Source organism: Camelina sativa, chromosome 7, assembly GCF_030686135.1.
Source record: "Camelina sativa cultivar CO46 ecotype springtype chromosome 7, ASM3068613v1".
NCBI lineage: Eukaryota > Viridiplantae > Streptophyta > Magnoliopsida > Brassicales > Brassicaceae > Camelina > Camelina sativa.
The window spans coordinates 30,094,367-30,106,107 of NC_141886.1; the positions used below are offsets into that span (position 1 = coordinate 30,094,367).

At 34.5% G+C, this 11,741-nt stretch overlaps 1 protein-coding gene and 1 pseudogene across 4 annotated transcripts; both read right to left on the reverse strand.

Moving 5' to 3' along the window:
• Positions 1–1,510: 1,510 nt before the first annotated feature.
• On the reverse strand, positions 1,511–3,903 carry LOC104703097 (uncharacterized). 3 transcript variants are annotated; one of them, XM_010419037.3, is made up of 4 exons: positions 3,585–3,878; positions 3,046–3,470; positions 2,350–2,611; positions 1,511–2,136 (listed from the first exon to the last, which is right to left on the reverse strand). In XM_010419037.3, exons 2-4 carry the CDS (start codon positions 3,364–3,366, stop codon positions 1,757–1,759), a joined length of 963 nt encoding a protein of 320 aa, XP_010417339.1. In that variant the 5' UTR covers positions 3,367–3,470; positions 3,585–3,878; the 3' UTR covers positions 1,511–1,756. The 3 variants fall into 3 exon arrangements, with proteins under 3 accessions (XP_010417339.1, XP_010417340.1, XP_010417338.1); XM_010419038.3 differs by having other exon boundaries at positions 3,046–3,426; positions 3,585–3,856; XM_010419036.3 differs by having other exon boundaries at positions 3,046–3,903.
• A 1,834-nt stretch (positions 3,904–5,737) lies between these two features.
• On the reverse strand, positions 5,738–7,356 carry LOC104703098 (molybdate transporter 1 pseudogene; annotated as a pseudogene). Its single transcript, XR_015560908.1, has one exon. The product of XR_015560908.1 is annotated as a molybdate transporter 1 pseudogene (transcript).
• Positions 7,357–11,741: the final 4,385 nt, after the last annotated feature.

Consider the following 11,741-nt stretch of genomic DNA (forward strand, 5'->3'; position numbering starts at 1 on the left):
TCGTGCAAAATTTTAGATTGTTATATGTGAAAGCCAAATTTTAAGAAAAACAACTAAGACCAAATTTATCATTAGATAGTTACATTTGCAAGTATATAAATACATCTTCTTGTATAAAATTTGGTTTTTCAAAGTTAGTCAAAAACATTATCATAAGATGTGTGAGTCAATTGATCAGAGATTTCTTCATGTATAAAAATGTTTCATCAATTAGTCAAAATTTTGGAAAATAGATAAAAATAATAATTAAATGCAAAACTTCGTGCAATTAAGAATAAGAAAACATAAAGTAACTAGAAATATGTGAATAAATTTAATTTGATACTGAATATAGAAAATAAGGAAGATAAAAAAAAAATTCCTAATTTAGAATATGTGATTTTTTTTACTTTATACTTTATTATAAAAAAAAAATTAGAAACCAACTACAATATGTTTTCAAACCACTAGCCTAAGAATAAAATAAGTATTTTTGAGAATTTGTGTAAAAACATTAAAATTTAAACATTTGTTGTTTGTTGTTTTCTTTTTCTGAAAGAAAAAAACACTTAAAGCAGTTCAGAGAGATTATTATATAAATACGATGTTGAGACTTGAGAGAAAAGATTGAGCTTTTAAAAACAGAAAGTGGTCAATATAAACTGATTTGTGAGTGCATCTATGTAAATTGTACAATCGAAATGAAACATGGATGATTTACTACAATTTCGGAACACAACATGAGTTCGTGATTAATGAGTAGAATTGATGTGTGGGGCTGAGAACAGAAATTTAAGTATGTGGAAGTCTGTGAATGGGTGTGATAAAGAGATGTTTTGATCAAGGGAAAAGAGATGGTGATAGTGGCACAATAATGGATATGATCGTGCATGCATTCATGATCTAGCATTGACGATTGGTTCAGAGTTATGATTGTTAAAAGGAAGCACTAAAGCAGAGTGGATTAGAAGGCATAGCAACGAGAACATAATTTAGGGGTTCAAAATCGAGAGTTTTGATTGGAGACTTAGAGTCAAGCACAATCAAGTAAGTATCCGAGGAGCGTTTATATAATATGCATGGTTTGAGAATGGAATGATTACTCAACCACTACAAAAAGAAATGGGTACGAGTGAAACAACTATATTCGGATCATGATCACATGAAAGCTCGCATAATAAATCGGTTCACTTACACCATTCTAAGGACATCCAAAAGTAGGTTAAAGGCACAAGATGTTCTTTCCACTGGTCCTACCTCTTACATGATCCTAAATCCGGTAATCTAGTCCATCTTTTGGATGATAAATGATTTAGAACCGATCATCAAACAAACCCCAACCCCACTTCTTTAACCTTTTTCTGTTTTTAGTCAAAAACCTTGCAAATGGGCAACACTATTATTCCTTATGGACGAGGGACAAGCAACTGATTTAGTAGCACGACATGAATCAAACACAGGAAATCAAATGAAAGCAGAAGACATAAATACCATCAAACCATACATAAGAAGATGATTGGAGACAAGAATGTACCTAAAAAAGGTTTGATATTATAAAAAAAAAAACAAAAATGTTCAAAAAGAAACAAAAGAGATAAGTTTTGACTTTAGCCTGTTCAATGTAATACGACTAGAAAAAGGATTCAATGTCTTTAACCCTAAAAACCAGACCCCTTCAAAAGATTTATTAGGACAGAGACTCATATGAACAATATACGGCGGAATACATGTTCATATTTGTATTTCCATCAAGATCAAAATGGTGGTGATTCAGGATTTACCGCACAGGCTGTTGGTTATAGTGATTCTTCTCCTTCTTCTTTGCAGCGGCCAGCTTCTTACGTCTCGCAGCTGCCTCCTCCGCAACAGCTTTCGCTGCAGCATCCACCTCTTTGCCTGACTTCTTCTTCTTCATGGATGCAAGCTTTTTTATCCTTTCTTTGACATCAATTGGAGATTCTTCCTCCGTCGGTTCAGACCCAGTAGCTTCATCTACAGCATCAGCGTTGTTGTTTGCTTGTTGCTCTTGAGATTCTTTTGCCTCCTTCTGCTTATCCTTCTTTTTCTTCTTTTTCGATGACTTTGACTCCCCACCTGCTGCATTCTCCTTCTTCTCTCCCTCTCCATTGGCATCTTCTTTCTTTCCTTGTTTAGCATCTGCGAAATAACAAACAATGTATCCCAATTAGCAAAATGCTAGACAGATCAAAACATGCTGATTTTCTCAGCAAGATTAATGACACAACACAAAACATTTTAAAAAGAGAATACAGCAATACACTAGAGCACAAATGCCTGGAACAATCAGTTGCAATGGCTGTGCCAATAAGATATGTGATCAGTACTATTAAAGATGTCAGAAAAAGGTACCTTGAGATTCCTCTTGGCCATTATTCTCCTTGGGGGCAACTCCAAAATCAGCCAACAAAGCTTCAAGCTCAGCAAGTTCCTTCTTTTTCCTCTCTTTCTTGGAAAGTTGCCTCTCTGCCTCTTTAGGAGGTGCAGGAACTTCAGGAGCCTTCTTCACCTCAGGCTCAGGCTCTGGATGAACCTGTACCTCTGTTTCCTGTTCATGCTCCTCCTCCACATCATCATCACCTTCATCAAGAATATCTTCCTCACTTTCACTTTCCTGACAATCAAACCAAGATAATCCCATCAGAAATCGAAATCACACACACCAGAACTCACGCCAAAGTCATGCCAACTTAAACAACAACTTTTTGAGCAAGAAAAAGAGAAGCTCCAATACAGCCCCAACATAAGTAATACAAAAGTGAAACATTCAAGAGTGGTCAAGCAACTTGTGCAACTATAATCACCAAACACAAACTAGCTTTCTAATAACTTAGCAGAGCCATAAGCATAGGAAAAATCAAAAGCAGAACAGAAACCAAACTCTCAGAATTACCAAGTCACAAAGAGAATTGTTAACCCATATACACAAAGAGTTCTTATTTACTACCATCATGTCTATGTCTACTCTCAATATACACAAACAATCACAACCAATTCAGTATCCAGATAGACACACAACATAAAACATAAACTGTTTAGACGTCTAACCTCGACATGAACGTCTTTTGAATCAGTATGGGAAGGCTCAGAAGCGTTCCAGCCAGACTGAGGAGGAGCAGCGGTGGCGTAGTAGTCATCATCTTCATCGTCATCATCAATATCACCCCAAGACTTAACTTTCAAAGGGGTAGGTGCCCAAAAGACCGGTGGCTCAGGCTCCTTCTCTGGCTCTCGTGACTTAGAGGACCCTTTGCCCTTACCTGTCTTGTCAGACTTCTTCTTCTTCTTACGAGTGTCCAAAGCTGCAAACAAATTGGTGCTCTGGATCGTGATCGATCCTTCATCTCTCCTGTTTCCACCTCCAACCATCTTAACACACGATTCAGCTAAAAACCAAGATCGAGATAAAGCAACAAGCTTTGATTCCACCTAGAAGTCTCGACGGATAAACAAAAGGAGACCAAAAAAAAAACCTAAAAGATGAAAAGCAAGAACACAGAGACACACAACAAAAACAATATGAAATCTAGGTTCGATTTCAAAGCAAAATCAAATCTTTATATGAAAATCCTAGACTTTTGACTAACCACTGATTGCCCAAAAGAAGAAGAACACAACCCGATGGATGTATAACTTAGGGCTCGAGATGAGAAATCATGAATCAATCAGAAATGAAACGGACACGGAAACGAGAGAGATATATAAGAAGAGAAAAGAAACAGTCTTTGAAGCGATTTATAGGAGAGAACAAGATAGGATTAGGGTTTTGGTTCCTCCCTAATAAGGATGAGGAAATCTGGATGTGGCAGCCGTATAGGTTAGGGCTAAATCGGACAAGGAGATAACGCGAGGAGAAGCCATTAAAAAGCTCGTGTCTCTCTGAATTTATATTGGTTATGTAAATTTACCTTTTGGTACCTCATAAATTTGTGGTTTTGTCTTTTTTGCTCAATTGTTTTTAGGAATATACAGCTTAGACCCAAAAAAAATTATAGCTAGAATTTTACATAAACTAGTTTGAAAAGGTTTACAATGTTGTTTAACAGGTTGTGTAAAATTCATACATAAATTGAGATAATTTTGCTTAAATCTATATAATTAAGTCCAAAAAGTCTCAAATGATATTGTTTTTATTTGTCTAATCAAAACGGTTGTAACGACATCGCTAGAAGAAAAAAACGATTGTAACGGTATTTTTAGATTAATTTGGAAACTTTTCTTAATTTTTTTCCCGAAAAATTTTCGTTATACTATTTTTGTCAACTTACTTCCCGCGAATATTTAAATAACTGATATGACACGTCATTACGTTTGTAACAGATTTATTTAATTAAGTTCACTTATTACCTCCATAAATAATTTTTTTAGTAATTTTATTTTCTATATTCTCCGTTACATACCTAAAATATGTACCATAAATTTTAATCATCCATTAGACTGATTATTTGTTTTATGCGAATTTTGAAATCATAGATACTACATTTCATGTTGTACATAATTTACGAACTAAAACAACTTCATTTCAGCTGTAACTTATTTATCGTGAATTTTAAATTATTGAAATGAAACCTCATATATATATATATATATACATCTTACAAAAATAGTTTTACTTATCACAATGACTTTCACTTATTTTCCACAAATTTTCAAATGAATGATATGACATCTGATTAAGTACATAGTTCAATTAAACAATTTTATTTGTCATAATGATTTAGCTTAAACTTATTTTCCGCAAATTTTTGAAATATTGATATGAATCAGCTTTGTAAAATAATTTTACTATCACAATGATTTTATTTATTTTATGGTAGGACTAATTTGTGGTTAGCACCATCAATGGACTTATAGATTAACTTCTTTTTTTGGAACACCATACATAGACTTATAAAATGTATAAAGTAAATCAAATAAAAATTTTACTATTATTTTACGACAAACAAATTACAGTACAGTTTACGCAAACATTTCCCGTAACTATCTTGTAAACCTTTATTTGCCCTCGTGCTTCTCTTATATTTGAGGTACGTTTGAATTTTTAATCTTTGTCAGTTTGTTAAATTTAATTTTCATTGTTTTAGTCAATGTATAAGTCGATATCTTATTTATATTTTATTGATCGTTAAAAAACTCGATTGACTACACTGTGAGTCATTACTAACAAATAAAAATGATAAATAGAATCAATTTAACAATAGTCTTAAGGGGTTCTGACGGCATTGTAGAATGAAAGGAGTTTTAATAAAGTTTTGTGCAAAACTTTAAGATGGGCTGCTGGTTTATCACAAGAATGTCCACTATCAGATTTCTCAAGCCAAATATATAAAAGGGGTCAGAAAAAAAAAGATATCAAGGAATCTAATTTAGCATCTCAGTTGAATTTGGAAAATGGACAGTCTTCTAGTCACAGCAGTGAAAGATGGTGAGTTTTTGTTTTTTAAACAGGGACATTGGAATAGATGAAGAAGGTCAGGATTGGATTAAGAAAGTATGGAAAAAGAGGGTTAAGCCCTTAGGTGATAGTACGTTCATATCCCAAGTAACGGGTGAAAGTGATGGAGAAAATCTTGAAGCTAACACAGCACCAAGCCACCAAGTTTCCTCCTGATTTTTGGTACTATCCTTCAAATACTCAGATGAGACCATAGAGCTAACTTATTCAGATCATGTCTGAGTTTTTACTTAGGCACCAAATATCTTTTGAAAATCTGTTGCCTACCGAATGATTACAGAGCAATTTGGTGAATCTCTTCACTTTCTTTAATTATATCTTAATCACAAACATGGTACACTGAGTTTACTCGAAATCAATCAGAGTAGTGAGTAGTGACATGCAGTTCAATGAAGTTTTGAACTTATTATTAGAAAGCATAGAATAAGAGAAGAAAAGTGAACACTAAACACAAAACAGACTTTCAAGGATGTTCATCGGATCGCAGAGGAAGGGTGCTCCGCTTGTAGTTCCTCATCCACAAAACCACATACAAAAGAATCCCAGCCACAAAGCCAATGGCAGCATTTGAGCCCAAAGAGACTGCTGTGCAAATAAGCATCACAAATGCATCTCCCTTTGTATTCATATCTCTAGCAGCCATTGCAAGCTCTATCCCTGCAAATAGTAGCAAAGCCCCAAGCACACCCACGGGAAACTTATCCAATATACCCACCAATGAACCTCCTAACACCAACCCTAGCACCATTTTGGCTACTCCCAACAGTGCCACACACCCACCACTCCTCCCACCAAACTTGTACTGCCCGGCTAACCCACCGGCTCCATGACAAGTAGGCATTGCACCAAACCAACATCCCACCATATTCATCAGCCCAACAGTCATCGAAACCGATGCAGCCGAGAACTCCTTCTCCGGAAACAGATCATACGACAGCTTACACACAGCCACAACAGAATTAAGAACAGACAAAGGTAACTGTGGAATCGTCCCTTTCAAAAACCCGTTCTTCCATGCTTTTTTGGTTATTCTCACAACCTTCATCTTCGACGGTCCAAACCTGATATCATGTACAATACTCGGCTTCCTTATAAAAGCCAAAACAACACCTAGCAAGAATATCAACAGAGCAGATGGCACATTAGCTACAAAACTCCTTATCCGTCTTCTTCTTCTTCTTCCTCTCGAACCATCTTCTTCTTCTTCTTCTTCTTCCTCCTTTTCTTCCCCATCTCCATTCACAAGAACTATAAACAGAACACAAACCAAAGCCAAAACCAAACCATCAAGCCCTAACCATGGCCTATCACCAACACTCTTAGACTTTGTAAAGTTCTGCTCTTTCCTTATATACTTAACCGCAGACATCGCAAAGGCTAAGCCTTGTGACAATTGAATCCCTCTAACAACCGATAAAGGAATAATATTGAACACAAGCTGCATCAAACCAGAGATCCCTAACACGAACAAGATCCCTCCGGTGCAAATTCCGGCAGCCATAATCTCCGGTATACCGAAATCTTCCGCGGTAGACGAAATCGCCACGGCTGCTATCGATTTCATCGGTTGAACCGGCATGGGGACACCGTAAACCGCTCCGGTTATTGCGTTGTATATGCCGGTGAATATCAGCGTCGTGCCTAAATCCAAATCCTTGGCAAGAGTTAAAGCAAGAACGATTGGTATGTAAGTACCAAGGTCACCCATTGCACCGTTTATTTCGGCTAGCTTCGACCTGAAAACAAGATTAGTCCTTAGCTTATGGAACATACCGGTGAACCGAGAACGTTTTGGGGTTTCAGGTTGACCACTCTGCGACTGAGACTCCATTGTTTTGTGTTCTGTATCGAAACAGAGCTATAAGAAGCGTCTCTCTCTTTATATCTTAGCGTTGACAATTAAAAAAAAAAAAAAAACTCAGATGACGACAGTATCTGATTCTTTATTGTGTGTTCTATAAAATTTGCCTTAATTAATTTATCAAACTTATCCTTAATATATGTTTACGGTTTAATTAGACGTTATTTTTGTATCTTCAGTAAACAGTTAACACCTCCTGAAGTTGCAGGTGATTTTATGGCAAAATATTTATATAAAACAAAAGTCAACATACAATATAAAGAGAGCAGTGTATTTATTATTGTCTTGAGTACATGAACGAACCGGCAATGGAAACTCGCTGGCTCTGTCCGTCCATCGCTAGCGACTGTGACACGCAATGTCGTTACCTATTGTTCGTTTTGCAACTACTACGACTTATCATTATAGATTGTTCGTTTTCCTATCACGTGACTAGTTGTTGCGAATTCAATGATGATATATAGGTTATTTTATTTTAAATTTATGAGACTGTACATTTGAAAAATAAAATAAAAATCTGATTTTAGAAAAATACTCCGTATTGATATCGAATCTTATACTACGTTTCTGTGTAGAAATTTTTGGTTTTGTAAAATTATGGTAACATTAAGAGGGGGTACTGAACTTGGAATTTTAGAAGATTATAGAGTATTCTTAAAATCACTTGTTATTCAATTGATGATTTTTAAAAATCTTTTAAAATCCTTTGTTATTCAACTTAGATTTATGTAAAATCATTTGAAATAATTTACAATCCCTTGTTATCCAATCAATGATTTATAAAACTTATTTGAAATCTACTGTTATTCAAAATATCATAACTTTTTTAAAAACTACTACTTTGAATGATTCTAGGAGATTTTGATTTGTTTTTTAGTTGAAAATACTCTCCCTCAAAATCATACCCTTTGAAGTAGAATTTTACAGGATTTCATAAAAAGAAGAAAATTGTATTGCTTGGGAAATCAAAATTGAAACAGAAACAGTCTCATCTTGTCACATCTTCAAGCTCTTCCCCACTCCTCCGCTCCAATCCCACCACCGGCGAATTTGATTGCCTCCTCTCTCGTTAAAAATAATATATGTAGTGGTGGATTTAACATTAAACCAAAAAAAAAATGTTGTGATAGGTTATGGGATGTGGTAAATCCGAAGAAAGTTGTGCAGCTTGTACTTCAGGTAAACAATTTTTTTGAATCATAGATACATTTGTTGGTATGTCTTAATGTTTATGTATAAACAAAGCGTATACAAAGAGACTTTTTTTTTTATTGGGTTGAAGACAAATTGTGTATACAGTTTACAACAGGGTCGTTCCGTTTCAGCATAAACAATCGAAAAAACACAGTTTTGTGTCTCGACCTTTACACAGAAATAGTGGCACAGAGTGGTTTAAGGGCTTTCGTGATCTTCTCAACAGCGGCTTGTAGAACGTCGAGAGATGTGGAATAGGATATTTGAATGCAACTATCATCTCCACCATGAACCATTGCAACCTTTGAAAACAAACAGAGAGCACAAAAACGAACATGTTAAAACAAAACAAAACATATCAAATCAAAATCTTTCTTTAAGACCAAAGTTCAAGATCTGTTTTGTACTTCTTGAGGATAAGGAGCTTACCTGAAACTTGTCAAGAAAGTATAATGCAAGAGACGACGAGTCACTGATCAAACCAAAACCTTCAGCTTCTGATCCATAGTAAGCATTGAAGTCAATAAAGAGATATAAAAAGCTCCGTGCAAGTAAACAATGCCAATTAAAAAAAATGAATAAATGAGGTAGTAATAGCTTCGAACATAGAAGGAGAAGTACGTGAGGTTCAAAGATCTTAACACCTTCGACATCACCTAAGCTTTTAACCAAGAAATCTCGTCTTTCTTTATCTGCTTTAACATCTCTGTAACTGTTTCTCCTCCAGCTTTGCCTAACCCAAGTATAAAACAAATGGAACAGATGAAATAGAAAGAGAGAGGGACAGAGTCACAGAGAATGTTGCAGAGAAGATAGCAAACGGTCTGCTACTAGAGCAATGCGTACAAAGGACAACACCTCCATCATTTTTTTTTTTATAAAGTATCCTAAAATCTCCCAAAATCTAATAATAAAATCCCTCCAAATCACAAGTATCTTTTAAAAAATATGTAAAAATTCTAACAAATAACCAAGAATCTTCTAAAAGCTCAATCAAATCTTGTAAAATCCTAAAATATTCAAATCCTACCAAATCCTTTAAAATACAAGTTCAATACCCCCTCTAACATACTCGATTACTCATCTTCGTAACCAAAGAATAATGAGTTTTTTGATTAACCAACATTTAATTAATCAAATAGACTTTTAATACAGTTTTGTAAGTATTAGGACGAAGATGAAGATAATGCAGGAATAATTAAGTGATCTCATCTTACATTGTGAAGTGATCTCGATCAGTATATTATAAAGAAGATAGATAATGGAGAAATAGTGGAGGATCTTGTCTTGTGAGATGTGAGGTCAATTGAAGTTGATGAATTTAGACCGTTGAGTTTGGAGGCTTTCCTCTCCTCAGTAGTATTCTCCCTACTTTTCAATCTGCTTCATTCATACTTGTTCAAAATACTCACGATATTGTTAGTTTGGACATTTTTAAATGATAAAATCTTATTTGTAATATATGTACATTCATATTATTTATTTGTCTTTAACAAAAGCTTGTGTACATTTATACAGTTTTTATGATCGATCGATTTCTCCACTCTTTAATTTAACAACTTTAGTTTCCTTTGATTTTTTTTTTCTTGTCATCTCACACCTGTTACACTAAATTTTTTATCTAATTCTATTATGATGATATTCAATTACCTGTAAGTTGTAACACATGCGATTCTGATGAAACAGCTCCAACAAACAATAATTCTACGAACAGCTCTTTTGTAGCATTTGGATCTAATATCTATGTTATGCATGTACGACATTCTCATGATGGACATGCTCTTTCTGCAACATGGACGATTATGCATGTATGATATCTCTATGATGGACATGTTATATTGTAACGCCAGACAGCTCTGCATGTACGACATCTCTATGATAGACAAACTCTCCGCAACACACGAGACCACGACAAACAACTTTGCATGCGATTATGTGGACTTCTACATCATTAATCTGAATAAAATGCGTTTATTAGTGCTCAAACTCCATATTTAATATAAAAATATTAATAAGCTTTTAGTAAACCACTAGACCAAAGGAACTTCCACAAATTTTAATATTGTTTTTTTTTCCCTTTAATTTTTCTTTCTTTCGATTGTAAAGCAAATTGTCTAAGTTGAACTTCTAGAACAAGATTTGGTAATGTATTATTTGTATACTCATTTTCTATGAATTGTGCAACTAATCAAAGTGTCTAGTTTTAGTGTAATGTTTTGTTGAAAGAAAACATATATAGTATATGATCTCTTTCCAAAAAAAAATATGTACATTAAATAATAAATAACGCATAACAAAATCCTGGATTTTATAGTGTCACTTTGAAAAGGCAAAAACAAGTTTTCTAATCTTTTGTAACACCATTTTAATTTCCCAAGTTTTTATTTTGTAGCCCAGAATCATTATAAAAAAACAAAATCTCGAATTGAAAATATGAATCATACTTGAATTGTAAAATATGTTTTGAATTCCATATCAGTTTGAAAGTGTTAGTAAAACGTACATTTAATAATTTTATACAGCCCAACGTAGGAGGATTATTAGTTTGTATATTTTAATTGATCGAAAATCCAAGCATAATCAAAAGTGTTATGGAATCACGTGTTTTATTATGTGAACGTATGTTAAATGCCGTGGACGCATGGTTAATCTTGTGAACGTATAATCGAGTTTGTGAAAGTATGAAAATGTTTTATTAAGAGTATTTTCGTCTCATGCTTGTGAATCCTAGGTTTTGCCTATATGTACTTTTTGTAGCCGTCTCTTATGATTAAAGAGAGCAGTAAAACAAAAAAATCACTTCATGAGATCAGGGCTGACTGGAAGATGGAGTGATGATGCTTAAGAAGATTCTGAAAAGTTATAGTCCGACAAAAATCATGCCGCATAATAACTGAGGTTGTGTGCAATCTCAGTTGGTCTTCTAAACTAAGGATATCAACGAACAAAGAACTTGTCTCTAAGTTTAAGTGAAGAACGTCCTTCCTCCCTCAATAGTAATACTCTCTATGAACGTATCCTGTCACCTCAGTTGTTGATTTCATTGACAGATTTACTTGTGTTGCTTTACTTTTTCTCCTACAGAGAGTTTGTCCTCTCTCAATAGTAATATTCTCATGCTTTTGGAAATGGCCGAACTTGGGTGTGATCAAGACACCAAAACTTCAGACCCTCTTTAAACAACAACCAGCTTCTCCGTAGATCGAATCCGAGCTATTCTGTTTGCAAAAGATA